The sequence below is a fragment of the Agelaius tricolor genome, unplaced genomic scaffold, assembly GCF_023055355.1.
Source record: "Agelaius tricolor isolate 1412-34295 unplaced genomic scaffold, bAgeTri1.0.p SCAF_28, whole genome shotgun sequence".
Taxonomy (NCBI): Eukaryota; Metazoa; Chordata; class Aves; order Passeriformes; family Icteridae; genus Agelaius; species Agelaius tricolor.
In genome coordinates, this window is record NW_027269288.1 from 9,275,180 (window position 1) to 9,302,060 (window position 26,881).

Below are 26,881 nucleotides of genomic sequence, written 5' to 3' on the forward strand. Positions count from 1 at the left end.
AATGGGAAACCACACTGGATTTTGGGGGGAAAGGTTGCATTTTCTGCAGAGTGCCAGAGAGATGGAAAACAGACCACAAAACCACTGGATTTTAAGTGAGTATTCCCAGCCTGGGTCTCTGCAGTGGTATTTGCTGATTGTTATGATTTAATAGTGCAGAAAAATGAGAGAGGGCACAAACCCCCAAATTTAACACTATTTTAAGAGTGATCAGTGCAGCCTTGTGCTCCAGCACTCCCAACCCCTGCCTGAAGCACCTGGCCACCAGGATTTTTATTTAAAGATTAAAGGCCACCAATTAATGGGCAGTGCAAGGGCACTGGCAGAGAAATCCATCCAGAGGGGTGACACCATAATAAATTTGGATTATTTATTTTCTGGAGAGCCTGGGGATGGGATTTTCCCAGCTGATTCTCTCCCCTCTGAGCTGCTGCAGCACAGTCCCACAGGTTGATATGCCAATGCCACACCACTCCGCACTGAGACAGGTCGAGCGTCCAAGACAATTCAAAATAAAAATAAAATTTCAAATTAAGAAAAAAAAACGAAACCAAAATACAGCTAAACATTTGGGGTCACGAGAATCTAAAAATGATCATGCTGTGAATTCATCATGGAGGGATTTGAGGCTTACCAATCCCCTAGAGTCAGCCATTCCTCTAGGAATCCTTCAGTCTAATGCTTGCTCAGGACAAAACAAGGGAATAACAGTTACAAGGCAAGAAAACAGCACAGAAATTGGTTTCCACCAGGAAAAGTGTGGAAAACTTTCAGAGCTGAACACCCTGGCACTTTTTAGGAGTGCCACCTTTCCTTTCCTATTCCAGCAGCAGGGAGAGAATTCCTACAGCTCACAGAAGCAGCTGCCAAAAAACCAGCCCCGCTTTCTGTCCAGGGCAGTTCCCAATTCTAAAGCCTCTGGGAGATTCCTCATGGATATTTCTTATTTTGGGATAAGGTGACATGCAGCCGGTCTAAAATCCCCTGTTGTGAAACCCTTTTGTGCCATTTTGTAAAATCTGACTGGCTGTGGTGAATAGGGATAAGTGACATCCATTTTATTGGATGTTCACTGAAAAAACACAAGGAATCCTCACCCCTTCTTTACTGGCAGCATTCCCAAAAGCAAAACTCACTCTGGGAGTGGTCTAAAATAAAATAAAAAATTAAAAATAGCATCTCTACAGCAAAAAAAAAGACATGATTTAATTTACTAAGGTTAAAATGAATTTAGGGCAGAAAAGGAGGAGGGCAGGTCTTTAATCCATGCAGAATTCTCTTCTTGTCCCTGTCACACTCGCCAGCAGAGACTCTCCTCCCTGGGAGCAGTGTTTCAGCCCTGGAAAGCCCTGGCTGGCCACCTCCCACTTACAAAAAATGTGATTTTCCTTTTGTGCTGAGCACTGACCTGCAAGCCAAGAGCACCTTGGTTCTAACCCAGCAGCACAGAAATCGCCTCAATTCCAGCAACACCAACCCCACTGCTGGCAATCCCTGCCTGGGTTAAACCTGGCACTTCCCACAGAGAGCTGAAAGCCAAACCCCCTCCTCCAGAGCCACAAACACCTTTAATTCATTGCACAAAATCCATGCAGGGAGCAAAAAAACCACAAGACAAGCACGGAGAGCACCGAGGACCTCAAGCAGATGATGGGGGACAATGAGAGCTGTGGGATAAAACCCTTTTATCCCAGCTTACCTTCACTTTGCTGGCTGCCTGCACTGCCACTGCCATAGCTGAAACCAGGATCTTGGTAGGCTGGGGGGAAACAAGGAGGGGGCAGAGAGTACTGGTAGGGATATCCTTGGCCCAAGGGCCAGGGAGCAGCAGGGTGTGGGAGAGGAGCCAGGGTGTCCTGGTCAGAGGCGCCGCTGGAACCGTTGTTGAGGTTCAGTGCAGCCAGATCTGGGAAAGAAAAAAGGGGAAAAATTCTTACTCAGCAGGTAAAATGATCACTGTGAATTTATTTATGGAGGTTTTTGAAGTTTAGCAATGCCTTGGAATCAGCCTTCTCACACAGCAGGGAGAGGGGAGGGAAGGGTTGAGGACAGGGTGGGGACATCCCCTTGTTCCAGTGGGACTGACAGCAGGGAATGTGAAAGCTGCCCTAGAACAGGGACTAGACAGAGCTAAAGAATAAAGCAGGAATTTATTAAAAGTTTCTCCTCAATGGATCCACCTTGGGCAGCACAAGAGCCCAGCCAGGGCTACACCCAAGATGAACCAAACGGTCCCAAAATGAGCCCAGGATGAACCAAAATGGTCCCAAAACGCACGACCGGGCACAGGGTCTGACACTTTTACAAGTTCTGCTCCATTTGCATATTGCAGTTCATTGTCCAATTATTCACAATTCATTCATAATTCATAATTAATTAATAAGCTTTCACTTATGAAGTCTCATCCTGCTTGTTTTTCTCTCTCCAGCCCACGCTGTTTGTGCTCCTGGGCTGAGATTTGGATCATTTGTCCTTGGTGCCCAGCTGGAGCAGGAATTGTTTTGTCTCCCTGCTCTGTGCACAGAGCTCACCATCCCATAATATGAAGTCCAGACCCACCCACTAAAGCAGCACAGAATGTGAAAAAGAGAAAAGCTAAAACCTGAGGCATCAGTACAGAATCTGGAAAATAAAAAAGCTAAAACCTATGACATCAGTGTGGCACCACCAGAAATAAATCCTGCTGTCCTCAGTGCTTTGCTTGATGAGTTCATCCTCCTCCAGGAGCTCTCCTTGCTACCAGGGAGCACCAGCCACTTGTCACACAATTTCAGGGTGATGTCCCCTGTTCTGGGCCACCCCAGGAGAGGCAGGGATGGAAGGGACCTCTGGAGATCCCCCTGTCCAATTCTGGAGCAGGTGACACAGGAATGTGTCCTGCTGGGTTTGGAATATCTCCAGAGAGACTCCACCTCCTCTGGGCTGTGGAAGTTTTCAGGCAGCCCTGACATGGGAAGAGATGAGAATCTTGACTCCAGGTTTCAGAAGGCTGATTTACTATTTTATTATATATATTTATGATATATATTATATTTATGATATATATTATATTAAAACAAAATTATATATTAAAACTATACTAAAAGAATAGAAGAAAGGATTTCATCAGAAGGCTTGCAAGGAATAGAAAGGAATGATAATAAAATCTTGTGACTGACCAGACAGTCCAAGACAGCTGGATTGTGATTGGCCATTAATTAAAAACAGCCACATGAGACCAATCAAGATGCACCTGTTGCATTCCACAGCAGCAGATAATTATTGTTTACATTTTGTTCCTGAGGCCTCTCAGCTTCTCAGGAGAAAAAATCCTAACAAAAGAATTTTTCAGAAGATATCATGGCTACACTGGGCAGCTCCAGAGCTCTGCCACCCTCACGCAAATCCCTCTTTGTGAGGACACACAAGGGGACAATGGACACCCTCAAGGCACAGAAATGACACAGGGCCAGCTCTGTCCTTCCCGGCTGGGGACTTACTGCCACAGAGGTCTCCGAAGACGTAGTAGCACTGCTCTGAGAAGGTGATTTTGTTCACAGTGTGCCTGAGGTAGCCGTGTTTCAGCATGGAGCTGGCGTATTTCCGCGCCTCCCGGCGGTCCTTGAAGCCTTCCACGTGTGTGTAAAGCCAGTCCACCACGTCTGCTCCTGAAATGGGCACAGCAAGGGGAGACACGGGGTCATCTCAGCTACATTGTGCCAGATGAACATCTAAAATGGGACTATCTGAGCCAAACTGTGCCAGCTGAACACCTACATGGACACGAGTTATTTCCTGTCCATAAATGGAATATAAGAGGTCACAGACATAAAAAAAAAAAAAGCTCATTAAAAGGTAGTTTTTTTTATCCTGTTTTCATTAAATCACTGGGTTTTTTCCCTCTCAGGATTTCTGGGGTCTGCTTACCTATCACTGCATTGGAGATGGTGATTTTTAACCACATCCTGTCCCGAATTTCAAGGCCTGAGTCTGGCAGCTGCATGACCTTGACAATAGTAGCCATGTCACTCTTCACAGTTAAGGGAGATTCTTCTAATTCTGAAAGGAAGAGAGGCCACTGGCTGCTGTGAAATGAACTCAGCCTGAAGGAACTTCTCAGCTCCCAGTTTGGATGAAATAAAAATACAGTTTTACCAACAGATGAAAAAAAAAAAGGAAAAATAAAATGAAATAAAATAAATACAATAAAGTACAGTGCAATAAAATAAATAAAAATAATAATAAAAATAAAATAAAAATTAAAATAAAAGGAAATAAAAGGAAATAAAAGGAAATAAAGACACAAAGATTCCCAAATGCACCCTCATCCACAGAGTGAATTACAGCATTTGCAGCAATTTTTCAGATTTTGGGCTCAAGGCCACCAGTTTAGTGACAGAAATTCTGCGTCCCCACATCCTGACTTCCCAAAGCAGCTGCAGGATCCTCTCTGCATCCAGACTGGCAGGAAAGGAAACCCAAGGGTTTTTGTGATCCATCATTTTCCATTTCAATTTCCCAGGAACTCTGGGGGAGAAGTTTTTGGGGTTTGCTCTTTTGGGGCTCCCTGTCAGGAGCACCTCCCATCTCCATGTAGAAAGGGTGACCATGACCAATCCATGTCCAGTTTTTTATTTAAAGATCTGGACGTTCATGAGGAAAATTAAATTACAGAAGAAATCTTCCCTCCTCAGAAGAAATTAGGGATTTTCTTACAAAAACCCTTCCCAGGGTACCCTCACAATCCACTCCTCCCTGGATTGCTTCGCCCTCAATTTTTTTGTGGAACACTTTAAAAAAAACTCCCAAATGCCTCCCCAGCCATTCCCAGTTCACACCATTACAGGCAGAACTGGATCCCCAGAGGTTTCACACTTTCCTCATCATTTTTTACAATAAAATAAGAACAAGGTTGAATTTGTCAAATCCTCCATCCTGTCCCATCTTCCAGTCCTAGAAAATTCATTTTTATCTCTGTCTGTAGCCCAGACCCTTCTCCAGCAGGAATTCCAGAACCCTCCTCCCCTCCCAGCTCCCTACATCACCCACCTTTCAAAAGCACTTTTGCTTTTGTCCTTTTCCAGCCACCCAAAATTTTGGATAAAAAAAGGTACAGCAAATGTGAAACAATGAAAACTGAAAATGTTTCTTTCCATACATGCACTGCCAATATGCATGAAAACATCCCAGACCAGCTCTGCATGCAGCTTTAATACTTACAAACCTCAAATAAACACTAAAACTTTGCTTTTGCTTTAAGTTAGTTTGGTTAGTGGCAAAAAGCAACATGTCTTGGGAAAAAAAAAATACACCAACAAACTAATATTGGGGAGCAATAAATTGTATTTTCTTGGAGACCTGAGAACTGCATATGAACAGAAAATTGGTATTTTTAAAGTTCTGGCTGCTGTACAAATATGGCAAATTCTGAGATGCATCTGAAATGCTCCCATTTTGGGCATAAAAGAAGGCCATATGAATATCAGGGAAGGATTTCTCATAAGAAAGCACTTGTTTCAACAAACAATTATTGTTGAAATTTGTTAAAAACCAACTAAATGCAAAAAGACAGCTCTCCCGTCCACCTGAGTGGATAAACCTGAACCTGTCTTTAAAATCCAACTCTTGGTTTCATGGATATGGCTCTTTCAGACTGCCAAACCAGGAAATAGGTTGTAATCTAATCATAATTTCACGTAGGATGTTAAATTTAGTTTTAGCTTGCTCAATAAATTCTAGGAATATAAAGAAGAACAAAAAAATGATTAAAAATATAAAAGAAGGCCATGTGAATATCAGGGAAGGACTTCCCAAGGGAAACATTGACATTATTGTTGAAATTTATTAAAAACCAACTAAATGCAAGAAGGGAGTCTCCCATCTACATTAGTAGAAAAACCTGAACTTACCAAAAGTATAAAAGAAGGCCATGTGAATATCAGGGAAGGATTTCCCAAGTGAAACCTGAACGTTATCGTTGAAATTTATTAAAAACCAACCAAATGTGCACCTGAGTGGAAAAACCTGAACCTGCCACTAAAATCCACCAGCAACCACTTCTCCTTGAGACAAAACCCTGACCAAACACCTCCACATCAACCTCCAACCTTCGCCAAAAGTTCTCCTGCTTTCCCCAAGCGTGAGAAACCACTCAAGGCCTGGCTGGCGCCGCCGCTGTCACCGTGCCCGTGGCCGGGCCCTGGTGGCCCCGAGCAGCCCCCTGCCCTGGGCTGGCCAGGGGGTGACTTACTTTCCGACTCGGGAATTGAGCTTGTTAGTGAGGAGCTGGTAGATGTGGTGATGCTCATGGAGGGGCTCATACCGTAACGGGGGTACGCTCCCGTCATGGCTGTGGTATGAGAGATCCACGCCGCGGGGTCGATTGGCCGCACCGGCTCAGCTGCGAGCAAAAGGGACAGGAAACAGCGTCAAGATTTGCGGGAAACACCAAGATTTTGAGAGATCTGAGGGGTTTTACTGTGTTTTGTTGTTTCTCTGGTTTTCTTGTTGTTTCTCTGGTTTTCTGAGGGTTCCACAAGATGGTAGCACCACAAAGGAATAGAAAACAGGCTCAAGATTTTCAGGAAACACCAAGATTTTGAAAGATCTGAGGGGTTTTATCGTTTTTTTCTTGTTGTTTCTCTGGTTTTCTGAGGGGTTCACATGAGTGAGATCCCATAGATTGTACCACCACAAAGGGACAGAAAATGGGGTCAAAACTTGCAGCAAACACCAAGATTTTGAGAGATCTGAGAGGTTTTCTCTTGTTGTCTTGTTGTTTCTCTGGTTTTCCTAAGGGTTTCAAGAGGACTCCCACCGTCTGCACTGGTTTGTTGCATTTATTCCACCCCATCTTCACTGCCACTGTCATCTTCTGTGGACAGCACCACCAGCACAGCCCTCACCAGCAGGAGGCAGCTGTGTTTGTCACATGAGCACAGATCTTTTACTGCTAATGAAAATAAGATAATTTTTGGGTTTTTTTATGTCTATTACTGCTGCTTCCCTCCCATCTTCAAAATACTCAGTTCTCTCTAAAGATTCACTGTGAGAAAATGAGGATTTTTAACACTTGGCATAATTATTTCCAAACCTTTTATGAATTGTTAGGTTAAGATCACTTTCCAAGAGTTTAGGAGATGGATCCAAAGATGTGAACCAAGAGAAAAACTCCCAGAAACTCAATGGGCAGTGGAACCCCAGGCTCCCAATACAAAAGTAAACAATTAAAGGACTGAATGGGTAGAATCTGTTAGGTGCCAAAATAGGTGAAAATATTCCAGATCTTGGGAGCTTCCCAGGAACCCAGCCAAGAGTTTAAATGTGTACTCACCCCTGGGGATGGTGAAATAACTCCTGGGAGTAGGGTCCCAGCATTTGGCTACTGTTAGGCTGATAGGTCTAGGAAGAAAGAAAACAGATTAAGGATGATCTTAAATTTCCTACAGAGCTGGAAATGCTAAAAGAACTATTTGAAACAAATTTATTTTTATCCAGCAGTTGTCAAGTACATTCTGAGAATGGTTTTGAGAAGATTTATAATACTTTAAGTATGAATGGGTTTGAGAAGCTTTATAATATTTTAAGTATGAATAGTTTTGAGAAACTTTCTAATATTTTCAGTATGAAGCACATCAGGAGGTTCCTGGTTTTGCACAGATGATGAGCACTGGTGGTGAAATCTGTTGGATGATCAGCTCCTGGGATATTAAAATTCTCATCACATAAACAAACAGCTCTGCTGAAAGCAGGCAACTCCTCAATTCATGTTGGTTTTGGCCAGAACCAACCTCACTTATTCATCATTTACACTGAGAAGTTCACAGCTGAGATCAGTCATGCTGATGGATATCAGAATGTTGATTTCTCTGAGGCTTCCCAGCTCCAACAACTGCACAAGGAGGATAAACAGGAAGGGTTTTTGTGATGTGCTCACCCTGGTTTGGAGACGATTTCCCGCAGAACCCGAACGGCATCGTCATTGCTCATGTTCTCAAAATTGACATCATTCACCTGAAACAGAGAGCAGGGGTCAGCCTTGCAGCAGGAAAGTTAAAGTTGTTTTAACTACTTCATTAATCCCCCAAATTATCTGCCTGGTCACCACTTCCATCCCACCATTTAATGGTCACCACTTCCATTCCTCTGAGATGTCGTTTCTCAGAGTGTCTCACAAAGAATCACCAATTTCAGTCATCTTTGGGCCACATTTCTCTGAGGATGAATAAATTCTGTTCCCTGCTGACTACAGCTCGTGGGGCTGGTGGGATGGCAGGGCAGAGCAGCAGGATTTGGGGACAGGGACCCACCTGCAGCAGCATGTCCCCTGGCTCGATGCGCCCGTCCGCTGCCACTGCCCCTCCCTTCATGATGGAGCCGATGTAGATGCCACCATCACCCCGGTCATTGCTCTGCCCTACAATGCTGATCCCCAGGAAGTTGTACTTTTCTAGATGGACACAAAGTAAAGGGTGGGGAAAGGGGAAAAAAAAGCAGATAAAGTGATTGGAATGATAGCAAAGAGGGGGGCTGTTTCAGCTTTGAAACATCTCAGCACATCAGCGGGGCAAGGTTTGACTTGCAATGATCTCAGGCTGCTCTAATGATGAATATTTGCCTGGCACCTTCAGGGAAAGGCTGCTAAAGACAGGATTTTTTCATCCAAGACAGTGTTACTTTAAAAAAAAAAACAAAAAAAAAAACCAGCAAGGGGAAGAGCACTGAAAAGACTTGTCCACACCTGGAAATTAGCACTGAACACATTAGGCACTGTTTGTTCCACATGTCAGAGAGGCAGGAAGGGCTTGGTGCTGCTGAAAGGTGCTGAATTTGCTGGCAGCCCTGCACATTTCTGCCTGGCTGACAAATGAAACACAGGAGCAGCATAAATGCAAATCCCCAGTGCCTTTCTACCCCAATCCCTCACCATTAACCCCACGTCCTGCAGTTCCAGCTCCTTCCCTGGAAGGAACACTGATCTGCTGGTGAAAATGGCCCAGTTCTGGATTAGGAATCCAGAGAAATACCAAATACATCTCTACCACTCAAAATTCATCATAAAAAATTGTGGCTTGTCCTCTTACCCATGTTGAGTGTGACAGTGATGATGTTTAGGGACATGGTGGAGTCAGTGATGCTGCTGAACGAGGACGACTGCAAAACACAACAGAAAAAGTCTCAAGGTTTTAAATGGCTCAGAGTAAGAACTGCTGAGGACTAACTCATCAGGAATTAAGAGGTTTCCAACTGAAAGGCAGACAGAAATTATTGAGGTTTCCTCAAAATTATGCTTCATTTAGAGACTTTAAGGAAAGAAATCTGAGCAGAGTCTGCACTTTCTCCAAAGGTCTGATCACAAAACACACAGAGCACTTTCCTATACTGAGGTTTCTCATCTGAACTTCTCCTGGAATTATTTCTGCTTCCTGGCTGTGACTGTCAGGCAAACATTTGGATCCTAAAGTGCCCAGTGGAGTGTGAATTATTGCACCCACAGCTCCTCCCTAAAGGGAGGAGGGAACAGCACATGATCCAGAAGGAGGGGAGAGGAGAGACACTGCCCTGCGTCCAAAATGAAATACAAAGGTGCTTAGCAAAGACCTTCTGAAACACTATCCTGTGATAAAATGTGTGTGAGGTCATTCTTTCACATGTGGAGACTGAGATTTATGGGAGAATAAAACAGATATTTCAGGGTCTGTCTGTGGGGTCACCCCCATCCTGCTGCCCAGGACTGGCACAGGGAAGGGCAGAGAGAAAGATTTGGGATTTCCTGTGAACTTGGATTTCTCCTCCCAGCAGGTCTCAGGGGATCTCACATCCCTTCCCACACCATAATGGAGCTTCTCCTGCAGAGATTTATCTTGGAAAAGACAAGAAATGGGATCACTGCACAGTGAAAGGAGAACGGGAGAGGTGAAAGCTTCACTCTGGAGCCGCAGAACATCAAATGCAGAGATTAAGCCCAGCCTGGAGCCACAGGGAACCTTCCCAGTGAATTCAACAGGCACAGACCGGTCCTGGATCCCTTCCTGAGCCAAGAGCTCCACTCAGAACTCCCAGTTCAGCTCCCTGGGTGCTGCTGGTGCCAGCCTTACCCTGTCAATCTGCCTCATCCTCTGTTTCCTCCTCCGGCGCTTGTGCTTGCGGATGAGGCGGGACGAGGTGCTCTGCTCCGTGGAGCTGCTCAACCTGAGGGCAAGGACAACAAATGTCACCCCTGAGAGGCTCTGCCACCCACAGGAGCTGATTCCTGCAGCAGCAGGACAGGGGAAATCACACACACAGCTCAGCAGGAGATTCCAGCTCAAGGACAGCAGGGATCAGATGAATAATTTAATTACTGTTTAATTTAGCGCTTGTTTTCTCCTGGGAGCAGGTCTGAGTGCAACCCGTAGTGCTCATTTTTGTGAGTCCTGGCATGGTGCTGAATTTTCTTCCACTGTTACCAGGAATTCAAGGCTTGAATTTAAAGAAATCAAATAGAAATTGGTAACAGGGGGACAGTGAGTATGATTTACCTTCACATATTCTGTTAAGTTTTATTTTGCTGCTTTTTTCCAGGCTCTCCAAACTTGCAGAACCTAAATGTGCCACATTTTACATATAAATCTTTAAGGTCTTTAATAAGAGTTTGGAGCATTAACCATCCTCACTTTACAGAGAACAGAATGAGACAGAAATGGATTTGCCCAAATTAATTTCAGGAGCCTGGAACAAAGCCCAGACTATTAAAATATCACTATAACACCAGAGAGACATCTCTCCTCTATTTAATATGTAAGAATGGCAATGCTCCATCATTAACCAAGATTAAAAATTCCAACATTATACACAAAACAAACATTGCCAGGCTTTTCCCCCCAATTTCCACATCCCTGAATTCCATGTTCCAGCCACATGCAGGAATGTGACAATACCTCAAAAACTTGATGCCAGCAATTCCAAAAAGGAATTGCCCACAGGAAACCCCTCTGGCCTGAAATATTTTTATCAAGTATCAGCCCTGGAGCTGCTCAGAGGGTGTGAATCTCCTGACATTCCCTTGAGCTCACACAAATATTTCAGGCATGTTAACCTCACACACTCCTCCTTCCCCTCCCAGCAAGGGGAATTGAAGAGCCAAGACGTGGGATTTTATTAAAAAAATATCCAAAATGTGATGATTTCTGGTTGGTAAAACAGCTCACACAGCATCTGGGGTTGGGAGGTTTTGCCTTCCAACAGGAAAAATAAGGAGGTGTCAAACCCAGTGTTCCCAAAACTGGGCTTGTTCAATATTCATCAAAGATTGACACGAAAACCTCCTCTTTTATTTTGCTGCCAATATTCTCCCCCTTCCTGCTTCCTCTCCCATTTCCTTCTCCTCCTCTTCCCTCAGCTACAATTTCCCCCTTTAGGAGAATCTGAGGAAATCCAAGGCACTCACTCCACAGTGAAGCTGCCTGCTCCCTAAAAATTAAACCAGCAAAACCAGACTTTCTTGCCAAATCCCTGAGCTCCTGTTAGCAGGTCATAACATCTGAGAAGTGAAGTTTTACTTGTTGTATTTTTGCCATTCTGCTCAGTATTAGGATGGAAGGATGAGAATCAGCCCCTGAGAAAAGCTCAGGTTTAGTTCAAGGGGGACACAAAACATTTCAGGGAAAAACTAAAAGTAAATTTTTAAAAATTTATTACCAGCTGCACAAAACTGCTGATCAGAAGGCTCTGCAGGAACATTTTTACACCTATTTTCATCATCTCTCCTTGTGATTTCTGCTCAATCCACAGCCTTAATGCATCCTTGTTGAATCCTTAATATTCTGGGAGCATCTGGATGCTAAAAAGCAGCTCAAACCTCCTCTAATGAGGAATATTTTGCTCTCTGAAGCATCTCCAGAAATACTGGGTAAAAGTTGTTATTATTACAATCTGATGAGCAAGACAAGATGGTAAATTTGAGCTTTTGAGACAAATAAAGTGCAAAGATGAAAAATAAATCTGGAATTATCACTGCCAATTAATTTCCTGCACCAGCTACTGCTCAAAAACCATGACTGCACTTCTAGTACAAATGTCAATAAATACCACAGAAGAGATTTTTAAAAATACTGTAATAATAATAATAGCAATACTTTTTTCTCCATTCTACAATTTTCAAAGGACAGGGAAAAAAAGGCAACATTTGTTAAAGAAAGCTTATCCACATGGCTTAAAAAGAAATTATGGTAATTTCTTAAATGAAAAATAAAAATATTTTTTGCAGTGAATTCCTTTAGCTGCATTGAACTGAGAGCAGCAATTGCTGACAATAATCTCACAGCTACAGATGTTAGATTTGTTAAATCTTTACTTTAGAGAAGACAGAAAAAACCTTTTACTGTTAAGTTCCCTACATCAACCTGTGCTCAAAATCCTACCTGCTAACAACAGAAACGTTTAATTTGTAAAAAAAAAGTTGTTAAAAAATTGTCAAACACTTGGAAGAAAAAGGAAATAAATGATTGTGCTTCCACTGTCACTCTGCACTGTCCTGGAATGTTTGTGAACAGGTTAATTCACCAAAACATGACTTTATTCTTTAACTGAATGCAACAGAGCTTTCTTGGGCTGGGAATTACCCAGCTCTGTTCCACTGCTCTGAGTTCAAATAAAACCAAACAGACGCAGAAAAGCATCCTCAGCTCACAAACTCTTCCCTTCCAGGACAGCAACATCCCTTCCCTCTCATTTCCTGCCTCAGAGCCTCCTCCCTGACAGCCTCCCCACAAAGCACCAGACCCCACCAGAGTCCAGGAGCCAACCCCTCATACCCCAGGGGATGTGTCCACCAGGGACCAAACTGACCCCTCTGTGTCCATCAGGGACCAAACTGACCCCTCTGTGTCCATCAGGGACCAAACTGACCCCTCTGTGTCCATCAGGAACCAAACTGACCCCTCTGTGTCCACCAGGGACCAAACTGACCCCTCTGTGTCCACCAGGGACCAAACTGATCCCTCTGTGTCCACCAGGGACCAAACTGACCCCTCTGTGTCCATCAGGAACCAAACTGACCCCTCTGTGTCCACCAGGGACCAAACTGATCCCTCTGTGTCCACCAGGGACCAAACTGATCCCTCTGTGTCCACCAGGGACCAAACTGACCCCTCTGTGTCCACCAGGGACCAAACTGACCCCTCTGTGTCCACCAGGGACCAAACTGACCCCTCTGTGTCCACCAGGAACCAAACTGACCCCTCTGTGTCCACCAGGGACCAAACTGATCCCTCTGTGTCCACCAGGGACCAAACTGACCCCTCTGTGTCCACCAGGGACCAAACTGACCTCTCTGTCCCCACACTGGTGCATCCCTCAGGGACCAAACTGACCCCTCAGACCCCAGAGGATGTGTCCATCAGCTGTCACAAACCAAACTGACCCTTCAGACTCCTCTGTCCCCAGGGGATGTGCCCCTCAGGAGCCAAACTCACCCCTCAGATCCCTCCTCTGTCCCCAGGCTGGTGCCTCCAGCAGCTCTGGAACCTTCTCCATTTGCTCTTTGCCTGATTTGCCTCTACAGAAAACTTCTCCCTGCCAGCACCAAGTCTCCTGTGCCTGAGTACATCATCACCACCCCTGGAACACAGCAGCATACCTTGGAGCATTCCTGCAGTGGTTCTTCCTGACTAGCTGGCCTGGCAGCTCCTCCTGTGCCAAAAACTCCTGCCCAGCCTCCAGACGGAAAGGCAGGAGCGGCAGCTTCCAAGAATCTCTTTCTTCTCAGGTCAGACTCAGGAAGTTTTATTATTATTATTTTATTCATACAGTGAGATTTCGCTGAGTCTGTTCTAATGTGGCCACCCTGAGCTAATCCTGCCCCGCTGCATTGCTGGCTGCCATGGAAATTATTCATTTATTTACAAGAAACACAAATCATCTGCAGGGTTTTGTTGTTGTTGTTATTGTGGGCTCCAGGTTTTGGGGGAGGGCTCAAAGCCCTGAAAGCTTTGGGTGTATTCGGGGTTAAGGACCATCCCTCCATGCGGGGAAATATCCAGAAAAGTGATTTTTTATATCTCATCATGGAATGGTTTTGGTTGGAAGAGGCCTTAAACTCATCTTATTCCAACACCTGCCATGTACAGGGACACTCTGCACTTCACTGGGAGTACAAAATAAATTCTTGAAACTAATTCAAGACTAAATCTGTAATGTGGATTTTAGTTACCCTTTCAGCCCTTTGGGAACTCTCAGCCTTTAATTAGAATTGTGAGGTCTTTAAACCCTGACCAGCTGCAAGACCCAACAGATCCACCAAGACCCAAAAGCTGATCATGTTTGTAAGCACAGCAAGGGGTTCAGGATCTCCAGGAGTAGTTGCTTTTTTCTGTTTTTATTAAAAATATCATGGTTTTATTAAAATTACCACATTCTGCCTTATTTGTGTTAGCTGCAGATCACTGTGACCCACCAGAGATCTGTCACTCTGTTGTCCTCAGACAAATCCTCTGGATTTTCAGAGTCCACTGGGATGAACAACAGCTCTAGAGCCAGTGGCCAGGAAAATGAAGAATATTCCACAGAATGTGGCCAGGAAAAGTAAGGAAAATACTTTAGATTGGTTTTACATCCATGAAAATAAGTATTTCAAACCCATGAAATGTATTGGCTTAAAGACTTCTTAAACAAAAACATCTTTGGATATAACAAAGATGTCTTGAAATGAGAGGTATTTTTCAAGTAGGGAATAATTCACACACTCTGCCTACACAAAAAGAATGAAATAATGAAGAAGCCACAAATCCATGGCAGCCTTTGCAGCAGCATTAACTTTGATGAATTCCTGAACTGCTCATAGGTCTCAGACTATGCAATTACCCAGGAATTCCTCTGTAATTGAGCTCCAGTGAAGTGCACACTTATTAGGAACCTCTGCTGACAGTATTTTGTTTTCATATTCACACCACTGCTTTATAAATAGGTAGGCAGAGTGCTTTGATCTGGAAATGTGGCCATTGTTGCTATGAAAAGGAGAGGAGCAGAGCTTTTCTTTCAACTGGAGCAGTGGTTTGGACCCAATAACAGAGGTAAAGACTTCTTAAAGAAAAACAAAAATATCTTTAGATATAACTTATAGGTATAATTCATAGAATTATATATTTGGCCCAGATCCTGGACCCAAAAACTGAGCAGTGATTCCACACAGCAATGGCACTGATGAACAACCCGTGCTCAAAGTGATGCCTCAGGTTTTGGCATTTCTGTTTTTCAGATTCTGTACTGATGCCTCAGGTTTTGGCTTTTCTATTTTTCACATGCTTTAGTGCTGCTTTAGTGTGTAGTTCTGAGCTTCGTATTATGGGATGGTGAGCTCTGTGCACAGAGCAGGGAGACAAAACAATTCCTGCTCCAGCTGGGGACCAAGGACAAATGATCCAAATCTCAGCCCAGGAGCACAAACCCTGTGGGCTGGAGAGAGAAAAACAAGGATGGGACTGCAGGGGCTAAAGCTGGAATGGGACAATTAATTGCAATATGCAAATGGAGCAGAACTGATCAAAGTGAGAGACCCTGTGCCCAGCTGTGCATTTTGGGACCATTTTGGGTTCATCTCGGGTGCAGCCCTGGCTGAGCTCTTGTGCTGCCCAAGGTGGATCCATTGAGGAGAAACTTTTCATAAATCCCTGCTTTATTCTTTGTCTGGTCTCTGTTCTAGGACAGCTCTCTCAAGACATCAAAATCACAAAAGAAATGAAAGGAAAATTTAAAACAACAACAACAACAAAACCAAAAAAACCCCAAAAAAACAAACAACCCCCCCAAAAAAACCCCAAACAAACAAACAAACAAAAAAAACCCCACCAAAACAACCCCCCCCCCCAAAAAAAAAGAAAAAAAGAGAAGAGGAGCCCAAGAAGGTGCCCAGAGCTGTGTCCCTGGCAGGGCTGTACCTGCTGGTGTTGTCATCATCCTCAGAGTCGATGAAGCTGCTGGACTCCAGCTCGCTGCTCAGCATGGTGGAGGAGCTGTCGTAGCCAGGGGGGTGCTCCCGGTGCCGGTCCAGCTTGGGGTGCCCGTTGATCCTGGGGGCTGCAGGGCACAGGAAAGGAGTGTTACAGAACAGGGGGGTATTGCAGATATTTTTGCCCCTGATGAAGTAGAGGAAATGATGAGGAGGATTCCACTGATATCAGAAGATTAATTAATATAATTTATTATACTATATTATTCCATATTATATTATTATAGTACATTATATATATATACATACTATAATATACTATTTATATATATGTATATATAAATAGTATATTATTATATACTATATTATTCTATATGATATTATACTATATTCCATTACATCTAAACTGAATTTGCCAAGCATTCAAGCATTCAACTGCACTCATCTGGTGACTATCACCCAACGGTCCTCACACACACAACTGGCCCTGACAGGCCAAGGAAACAAAACTCCATCAGCCTGGGTACACAATCTCCATCTTGCATTCTACTTTTGCACAAACACAGGCACAGCAAATGAGATAAGAACTGTTTTTCCTTTCTCTGAGGTTCAGAGAATGTGAATCCCAGAAATATTCTTGGGAAGTTGTGCCTTGCTTTTCTCTGTGAAGAGAAATGTGGCTGCAGGGGGGTTGTGGCACCACAGCAGGAGATGTAGGAGAGGTTTTACAGTCAATTCTGTGAGCCAGAGAGAAGTTTGAGAAGAGGATCCATGTTTATCCCCTGAAAGAATTTCCTACCAAGGTTGACATAGAAACCAAGAAAGAAAAAGGATAAATAATTGACATGAAGGGGTATATATTGACATGAAGGGGACAGACAAAGGTGATATCAGAAGGTCTGAAAAGCACTTTATTATTAGAAATCCTGCCTTATGGGCACATCCCTGTGCCCTGACTTGCCTTGGGACTGAAGTTCCTTTGGATCCTCACACAGCCCCACACAGCCCCTCCACCCCAGTCAGGCCCAACATTCCCACCCCAGCTGTTTTGCAGTCCCAGCCCTCCCGCAGTCACAAATCACAGTTAAAACTCCACATATTGCAGCAGCCAGGGGGAATCTGCAGCAACTCCTCTTCCCAAACATTGGGGATCTGTGAGCCTGCCCACATGAAGGGTTCTCCAGCATTTCTCAGTGGCTGCTCAAGAGTTAAATTCACCCCACAGCAAAGTGGGTGTTGAAACCTCAGCACTGACATTGACATCTGCAGACTTGTCAGGAGCCCAGCAGCAGCTATAAAACATTCCTCAACATCCAAAAAAACCCACTTGTCCCTTAATTACCTCCCTAATTAGAGCTCCCACAGTCCCCTTTCCCGCTCCTGCTCAACAAACTGACACGGCAGCTTTGTTCATCCCAGCCAGGGGTCCCCAGCACATGTGCCAGGCAGACCTCCCACCACTCCAATTAAGATCCTCACTCTACTTTCACTTAATAAGAACTTTGTCAACCTCCCAAAGCAATGAGGACTTTTGTTGGGAGCTCTGACATCTTGATGTTTTTTTTCCAGATCGGTTTTCCTCAAGGTTTTCTTGATGTTTGTATCTGCAGTGTCACACAGCTCCAAAAAAGGAGTTTTATTCCATTCCTCAAGGCACCATCTTTGTGGGGATTATTTTAAAATCAGAGAATATACAAGCACAGATGGAGATTAATTGTCTATGCAGTTAAAACAGGAATGCAATTTAAGGGAAAGGGGTGGAAGAACTTAGGGATACCCCAAATCCTTCTGGATTTTCAATGGGAAGAGGTGTGAAAACACTGTCAGATCACCCAAGTGTGTCCCACACCCTCCAGCTGCAATCAATATTTATCACTCTGTGTGTGGAATTCAGCAAAATCAGCTTTTTTGGGGTGAGTAACCCTGCACAAATGAAGGGAAACATCCAGGCAGCCGTGCTGAACAACCCACCCATGGTACCACACTGCTCATTATCCCTGGAGAATCTGGGGAATTCTCCTCACCCCAAATCCAAACCAAACTTCTGCAAGGATCTTGCTGCACTTCAAAGCTGGCAATGTTTTCTAGTAAAGTTAGGAAGCAACTTTTGTAAATTAAAATGGAGAGAAGCACAAAAAATCTTTGTTTAGTGTTGGAGTTTTCCCAACCTTCATTCTGTGGAACCTCTCAATTCCAGTGCTCTGGGCTCAGCCTGTTTGACCTGTTCAGGTTGCAGCTCAGTGTTTCTGTTCCCAAATGGCTCCTTCACACCTTTTCTCACTTCACCTGTTTGAAATGAAGGCTGCAACACCCTGCTCCTGCATTCTTGTGGAACAAGAACTCCCTTCCCTTGAGGGAACCCAGGGAAATCCTCTTTGCCAGGGTGGGTGATTCTTTGTACCAAACACTTCCAAATTGTCCAGCTGGGGTGAGCTGTTCCTGTGCCTCTGGAATAAATCCTCTGGCACAAAGCTGTGAGTAACAGAGAGCTGCAGAGATCCCTCTGCCAAGCAGCAGGGCTGTCATTTGGGCATTTCAAACGAGTCCCTGCAGGAGTACATCAAACACTCTCACTGCATTTCAGGGAGGATTTTCCCAGCACACAGCAGCTGCATCCAGGTGTCACAGCCCTTTCCCCATCCTTGTCCCCCTTCTCCTAAGGCTGTTCCCCCATTTTCCATCCACACAAGACTTTCTTGCAGGTGCAAGAAAAGAGTGACCGTGATCATTGTTATGAAAAGGGCTTAAAATCCTTCCCAGGTTTTGGGTATTTCACTTCTTTCAGTGTTGTCAAGTGGCAATTCAGGACACAGAGCTGAACTGTGCCTTTTACATTTACTTTCCACTGAAAACAACACACTCCTGGTGTTGTTATTGTACTGCACGTTGTTGTTGCTAAATGAAATATTGTTATGACCACAGAAACACCATGGACATTGAATAATGTCCTTTAAAGCAGCTCTCCTTGCTCTATGCACACTAACAGAACTCACCTGCTGCAGGCAGAAGGCCTAAATTCAGAGAAAAGTAATGTTTGTGACTGTAGTAAGGTTCTTACCTGGGCTTTGGTAAAAGGAGGAAATTTAATCCCATTTCCTTCTCAAGGGAAATGCATGAATTGGTTTCAGACCACTCCAATGCTCACACAATTCCATCCACCAACACCAGCTCTTATGCCAAAAATATCCAAAGCAAAACATGCCCTGGCACTGATTTCATGCTTAAAACAACTCCCCTTTTCACATTCTTCCTGCAACAAGTTTTTAATCAACACTGTGAGAGGATTCTGCCTATTTCTGTCAGTTCCCAAAGCAATCTGCAGTCAGGATCATGCACAGACAGCTCCGTGCTCCTCCCACTGAGGGATTTCCATTCACTCCTCATCAATGACACTCTGCAAGGGTTAAACGAACAGAATCCCTCAATAGAAATCTGATTTCTAACTGGAGGCAAATGCTTTGGTGGGAGGAGTTGTGAATAAAGGCTGTGATGGCATTTCTTGGGCCCAAGTATTCCAAATTCTGCACCATTTTAAACCCAATGGGTGGCACCTATTAATTCTTAATTAAGCCTGGAAATTCTTGTCTGGCAATGAATGAAAAACCCAAGCTTCCTTTGATGTACAGACCAGAGGCAAGAGATGGAGTTCTGCATTTTATAAGTGCACTTTGGGCGCATTTAAGATAAAAAAAAGATCTTCAGAGCCTATGTTACACCAGCAGAAAACACCACAGCTGATCCAAACCTTGAGAAATCAACAGCCAAGCCATTCATCTTCTCATGCTACACAAAGTTCTGCACATTGTCAGAAACAATCTCTCTGCCACTTCACTGTGGAGTGTTTCTGGCAAAAACGCTGAGCTTCAAAGAGTTTCAGAGCAATTATCAAATTATTGCATTAAAATAATAATGAAGAGTCCCTGAAAGCTGGCAGGAATGCAGCCAGGAGTCTCTTGGGGAGGAGGAGGAGCAGGAGTGTCACCGTGATATTTTCTGAAAAATCCCTTCAACAGAATTTCTTCTCCTGGGAAGCTGAGAGGCCTCAGAGAAAAATGTAAATAATAATTATCTGATTGCTTCTCCTGTGTTTGCTGCTTTGGGATGTGGCTGGAGATCCTTTACCAACAGGTGCATGTTTGATTGGCTTCATTGAATTGTTTTTCATTAATGACCAATCACCATCACCTGGGTCAGACTTTGAGGAGTCAGCCATGAGTCTTTATCATTCATTCTTGTTAAACCTTCTGTCTGTATCCTTTTCGTATTCTTTAGTATAGTTTTAGTATCGTATAACATCATGCAACATAACATCATTAATATAAGAGAATAGAATATATAATATAAAATAAAATATAATATAAAATGAAATAAAATATAATATAAAAGGAAATAATATATAATATAAAATAAAAATATATAAGAGAATATAATAGAGAATAGAATATAGAATAGAGAATAAAATATATCATATCATGTTATATAACATCATCTCATATCATAATAAATCAGCCTTCTGAGAATACAGAGCCAGATTCTCCTCTCTCACCTCATCCTGGGGACCCTCACAAACCCCACAGAGGAGCTGCTGCTCCGGGAGCCGTGAGGAAGATGAGGGAGGGGAGGACGAGGAGGCACTCACCGTCCTCGTGGCCCTCGCGGTTCCTGCGCCGGTGCCGCTCGCGCCGGTGGCTGAGCACGGACTCGGTTCCTGTCTCGTTGTCCAGGCCATCCCTGCTGCTGGCAGCGTTGGGGCTGGCACAGAGCACAGGGGACGATCACTGCGTTATTCTGGCGGTGCCCTTCCCACCCAGGCAGCTCCAGCCGGGAGCAGCTCGGGGCAGAGGGTACAGAACTGCTGAGGGTGAGCGCTGCACGCTGGCCCAGGCTGATGGGAAACCCCAGAAACACCTCAGGGGGGAAAGAGAGCCCAAAAACCACCTCCAGGGGCAAAAGAGAACCCAAAAAACACCTGAGGGTGAAAAGACAACCCAAAACCACCTGAGAGGTGAAAAGATAATAAAAACCCACCTGAGGGGTGAAAAGAGAACCCCAAAGCACCTGAGGGTGAAGCTATTTCCCCATTTCAGAACTCCTGCCCACCCCACTCCCTGAGCACAGATGCGACGGCTGACGTGCCCACCACAGCCATGAGGATATCAAGGTTGTCCTTCAGGAAAACATCTCGGGGGACATTTTAATCCCTACCAAGGGGACATATTTTACTCCCTACCAAAATGCCAGGGGGATTTCAGTGCTGCCACACAGATTTTTTAACATTTCTTGTTGAGTGCAGCACAGCTGGCAAAGGGAAGAGGTGACACACAGGTGGCTCAGGTCACTCTTGGCCATCCCAGCAGCTCCATCTGCTGACTCCTGCTCAGGATCCTCACTCAAACCAGCCTCCAAAATGGGATTTACACCATTGAAAAGGGTGCAAAACAAAAAAAAAAAACAACCCAGCTGCCTTTTCCCCCAGTGCTGAGCCCATTAATTTAGCAATTAAATTAATGATTAAATTATTTAATAATTATTAAATTATACTATATAAACCATATAATATATTACATATATTATATATTACATTATATATAATATAATACATAACATATAATATATATTTTATAATATATAAATTTTATATCTAATTAATTATAATATTCAATATATATATTGGTTTCATCAATGGGAAAGCAAAAAATAAAGGGGGAAACAAAAGAAGTTTTATTTGGATTTCATCAGTGGTAAAGCAAAAAATGAAGGGAAAAAAACAAAGCAGGAGGACCAGCAGGGCATTGGACCCACAAACCTCGGGCCTAATTATCAGCTAATTCTCTTTTTAAACAAAGCTGGAGCTTGCAGCTGTGCCAGGCAGGTTTAGGCCAGGAAAGACAAAAGCCTGGTTTTATTTTCTGGCCAGATCAGAACACAGGAGGGCAGCACAGCCTTAGCAAGGCACTGCCAGGATTTCCCAGCATTTCTTGTCCTCTAAAAGGTTTATTTTAAAAAGACTCATAACACTGAGAGCTCTCCAAGGCAACTTCCATCCCAAAAACAAAATGGAAAAAAAGGCAAATCCAGGCCATATTTCCTTCTCCAAACACAGCCTAAGAGCACAAGGCCCTGCTTTAAATCCCCCTGGTGGAAGGAGGAATTTTTTTCTGGTGGAAATTCCCTGGAAAATGAAGATATCTAAGGATCAGGAAGAGGAAATAAGAATATCAAAGCAGATATTCCCAGCCACAGCTGGCGCTGGCAGCCTCTGGATGGCCATGGAATTGGAATTATTATGGAATCAGAATTATTATTCCTGGTGGAAATTCTCCCTGCTGCCAGCAGCCTTCAGCTGGCTCTGCAGCCTCCCTAATTACACAGAACACACTAATCACTGCAAAAAGCATTTTGGGCTCCCTCCCTACTTAACTCATCCACAGCAGGCTGGAAAATGAGATATTTTGGATAAATATTTCACTCTTAACAATGACAGGGGGTTTTCAGTCACATCTCCCTTTTAACTCCTCAATATTTGATTTTTATGCTCACAACAACAAACAGCTGGCTTGGAGCAGGAAGGAAAATGAGGGTGAGAAATAGATGGGAATGAGAATTTGATAAATCAATTTGCTAAATGAGAATCTGATGAATAAATTGGGGCTTACTGGAAGGAGGGGGGCCGGGAGTCTCCGATGCCTCCTGTCCTCTCCAGGGCTGGGGGCAGCTCCACGTGGCTCTCGGTGCATTGGGAGCCTGTGTCAGAGTGGGAGCTCTCAGCCAGGACCAGCTGCCAACAGAAAAAAAACACAGACTTACACAAAATTACATCCTCAAAATCCCACCAGCTTCTCCAAGTGTACAGCCAAACTTCCAGGATCTGAAGGGAAGTGCAGGGATTCCTGCCAAACCGGCAGAAAATCAGGTTAAATTCGGGTTAAATTCAGGTTCCACGTGAAAACACCAGCCTGGATGGGCACAGAATTCCTGCAAGCACCAGGAATTCTTCTGCCGAGTACTTGGGAATTATCCTAAATCCCATATCTCAAATCTCATTTGGCTAAAATTGATTAATTTATCAGCAGCAAAAGTACAATATTGAAACTCCCACTGAGGAACAGCAGCAGCTCTTGGTGTTTCTCTGAGCTCAGGGAGAGCCTTGTGAGGGATTGATCCCAAGTGATGCCTCAGGTTTTGGATTTTCTATTTTTCACATTCTGTGCTGCTTTAGTGGGTGGGTCTGGGCTTCACATTATGGGATGGTGAGCTCTGTGCACAGAGCAGGGAGACAAAACAATTCCTGCTCCAGCTGGGGACCAAGGACAAATGATCCAAATCTCAGCCCAGGAGCACAAACAGCGTGGGCTGGAGAGAGAAAAACAAGGATGGGACTGCAGGGGCTGCGGCTGGAATGGGACAATTCACTCCAAGATGCAAATGGACTAAAACTTATTATTTTGTGACCCATCATCCATTTTTTGGGTTCATTTTGGGACCATTTTGGGTTCATCTCAGGTGCAGCCCTGGCTGAGCTCTTGTGCTGCCCAAGGTGGATCCATTGAGGAGAAACTTCATAAATCCCTGCTTTATTCTTTAACTCTGCTCTAGCTCAGCCTTCCCAAGGCATCCCAGTGACTAAAGAAATACCCAAAAGAGCCGTTTATATTTTTGACAGCAACTTCCCAACAGCCACATTCATCTTTGAGCTGGAAATAATTTTCCCATCAAGTCAGAGGCAGCTCAAATCCCAAGTCAAAGCTTCAGAGCTGTGCCCCATTATCCACACAAGGCTGTTCCCAAAGGAGCAATTGCAGAAAAGGAATTGCAAAAAAATTCCTGTGCTCCACCAGGAATTCCCTCAAAGGCACCAGGACTCCCCAGCTCTGCTAAAACCTCATCAGCAAAAGGATTTTTATTTGAGCAAGGAAAAATTGTCTGTGCTGAGATGAGGCTTGGGATGAGTGAGGGTTTATATAAAGTGTGAAGAGACTGGCCCTGAAATCAGCTCATTTCATCCAAGATTCTGCTCCTGGGGATTTTTATTCCCTGCTTCAGCTCTGAGCATTTTTATTTTTTCATTTCCCAGCCCTGAAGCTCCTGTGCTGCCCTTGTCAAATGGTTCTGCCCCACCACGGAGTTCATTATAATTGCAAATAGAGGCTGGAAAAAGCTGATGTACAAACAGGACAAGAATTATCTGCTGGCACCCAGATAACGGGGAGGAAAAAGCAGGGAAAACCTCCCAGAATGCAGTGACATCACTGCCAGCCAATGGGGAACTGCACATTCCCAGCAGCCAGGCAAGGAATTGTTCCCAGATGGTGCAAATCCTTCCTAAAAAACAGCGATAACAGAGCTGGCAGCAGCCACAAACCAATTCCTGCCACACTCCCAGCTTCCACCATTCCACTTTTCCCCCAAAGAACAGAAAAATATTTATTGTAAAAAAATATTTTCTTCCACTTTTTTTTTTTTCAAATTGCCCAGTTAAGGCCCAAAAATAAAAAGGCAAAAAGCAAAACTGCATTAAGAATTTCATTCAGGTAAGCAGTCCCAGAAAACTCCAAACAAATGATTCTCAGAGAAAAATTATATTTTGTGTTGTATGTTACAAAAACAGGACAATATCAGCTATTTCTGGCAGAAGATGTGTTTGTGTAAATGCATTTACTGTAGTTAATTAAGAATTCTGACACACAATTAATGATAGCCTCTGTATTGTCAAAAAAACTAAAGATCAACCAGTTTAAAAGAAAAAAAAAAGGATTTTTAAAGGAATTAAAAGAATTCCTTGCAAACAAACCTAGGAAAAAGCAGCTCTGTCCCAAATTATTTCATACTTAAAAAACACCACCACCACAACAACACCAGCAAAAAAAAAAAAAAACCAAAACCAAAAACACACAAGAAAAAAACAAAAATGGAAAAAACAAACCCAGGCTGAAATCAAAGGAAGGAGATCTGAGCTGTGGAGGAGGAAAACAAGCAGGACACAGGAGGGAAGGGAGGAAGTTGAAATAGCTAATTAGCAGCAGGGACTTTAATTCACCACTAATCCAGACCTGCAGATCCTCCCTGGAAGATTTTCCCCTATGGAAATCAGTCCTGCAGATGACACCCAGATCAAAGTTCCCACCTCTGACAAATAGAAGGATTCAAATGGCATTAAAAAAGATGAAAATCTCACATTTCCCCACGTCAGCCCTGGTGGAAACTTCAAAGTAGCCACAGGCTCAGTCAGGAGGGAGAGGTGGGGGGAAGAGGAGGCTCAGCTGTGCTGGGTACACTGAATTTTCCCATTTTTACATTTAGTGCTGAGGCTGTGAAACTCACTGCAGTCACTTCCAGGAGCACAGCAATCTCAATTTTCCCATTTTTACACATGCGCTGGGGCTGTGTACATTGAATTTTTTTTACACGTGTGCTGGGGCTGTGAAACATGCTGCAGTGATTTCCAGGAGCACAAAATCCTCACAGATGGGTTTGTGCAAGAATCCCAACTGTCTCCTAGCAGCTGACACACATTTAATAGCACTGGGGACAAAAAAAGCTCAGGCCCATTAAAAAAAAAAAAAAACAAAAAAAACCAAAAACAGATAAGTAAATAACCCTGGCTGAAACACAAAAAAAAGGAGTGTGTGTACATATATAATTATATATTTATATATAATATACTAATTTTATCTATATATAATTATATTTTTATATTTATTAATACAATATATAATATATTCTATATTAAATAATTTGTATTGTATTTTCTGTATCATAATATATTAAAAGATATAAAAGAACATATTGAAAGTTTATATATTTTATACATATATTTTATATATTATATATAATTATATTATATATAATTAATATTATATCTCTATATATTTATAGTTTATATGTTTAATATAAAATTATATTTATATATAAAATTATAAGATTTATTTTTATATCTTTATAATATATTTTATATTTTCTATATTTTGTATTATTTTATATATTTTTATATATCATATATAAAAACATAATATATATAAATTATATATATATATGTATATATTGATATACATATATATATATTTGATATATATACATATAATATATATAAAAATTACATATATATATATAAAAAATATGTTTCTAAAAGGTAAAGACCCAAGTTTGCCATCCCTGGAAGATTTGTGTGCAATTATGTGTTAAGTCCCAGTGAATGGGATATTAAAGAATTCGAAAGGGAACAATTAACTTCCAGTGAGATTTACATAAAACTCCTGCAGTAATTAGCAGCAAATAGAGGCAGATAAGCCCTGCAATTTTATGGGTGTTAGTGTGGAAAAAGCAATTTGCAATTCATCAGGCAGGTCAGACCCAGATGTTTCAGCTGATTGCTGAGCAGAAACCCTTGTCAACATCATCTGCAAAAGGAGCTCACAAAATGCACTAAACCAGGAGAAATTTGGAAGCAGCTGATGGCTGAGAAGGCAGGAAAAAAACAAGTTCTGAAGGAATAAATCCAACCCAACTTCCTCCAATCTTTGCTGCCTCTGCAGGACTGGGGAGGTTTATAATCCATCCTGAAATACGGGTGGGTTTATAACTCATCCTGAGCAGCATGAAAAAATTCAGTCTAGCACACAAAAAATGCCCCATTAAGGAAAATAATAGTATTACATATATATATATATATGTATATATTTATATGTATATATATTTTAATATTTATATGTATATATTTATAAATATATATTTTTATAAATATATCTACTATATAAATATAATAGATCTAATACATTTATATAATATATATTTATATAAAAATATATTATATATTTTATATGGTCTAAATAATAATAATAATAATAATAATAATAATAATAATAATAATAATAATAATAATAATAATAATAATAAACAACCCCAAAATAATAAATCCCTATTTTATTCTTTAACTCTGTCCAGCCCCTGTTCTAGGGCAGCTTTCACAAGGGATACTGG

The 26,881-nt window shown here is 42.8% G+C and overlaps 1 protein-coding gene across 4 annotated transcripts in view; it reads right to left on the reverse strand.

Moving 5' to 3' along the window:
- Positions 1-26,881, reverse strand: part of DVL1 (dishevelled segment polarity protein 1) — a 48,905-nt gene that overhangs the window by 6,042 nt on the left and 15,982 nt on the right. Inside the window, exons 3-15 of one of the 4 annotated variants that reach the window (XM_071449214.1) lie at positions 22,561-22,682; positions 20,544-20,656; positions 15,894-16,032; positions 10,077-10,170; positions 9,063-9,132; positions 8,289-8,428; positions 7,916-7,992; positions 7,313-7,380; positions 6,230-6,379; positions 3,907-4,038; positions 3,480-3,647; positions 1,700-1,906; positions 635-685 (exon numbers count right to left, since the gene is read on the reverse strand). In XM_071449214.1, the coding sequence (XP_071305315.1) occupies positions 660-685; positions 1,700-1,906; positions 3,480-3,647; positions 3,907-4,038; positions 6,230-6,379; positions 7,313-7,380; positions 7,916-7,992; positions 8,289-8,428; positions 9,063-9,132; positions 10,077-10,170; positions 15,894-16,032; positions 20,544-20,656; positions 22,561-22,682 (1,506 nt within the window). In that variant the 3' untranslated portion in view covers positions 635-659. The remainder of the gene's footprint in view (positions 1-634; positions 686-1,699; positions 1,907-3,479; positions 3,648-3,906; positions 4,039-6,229; positions 6,380-7,312; positions 7,381-7,915; positions 7,993-8,288; positions 8,429-9,062; positions 9,133-10,076; positions 10,171-15,893; positions 16,033-20,543; positions 20,657-22,560; positions 22,683-26,881) is intronic. The other 3 variants (XM_071449215.1, XM_071449212.1, XM_071449213.1) reach the window with 3 other exon arrangements.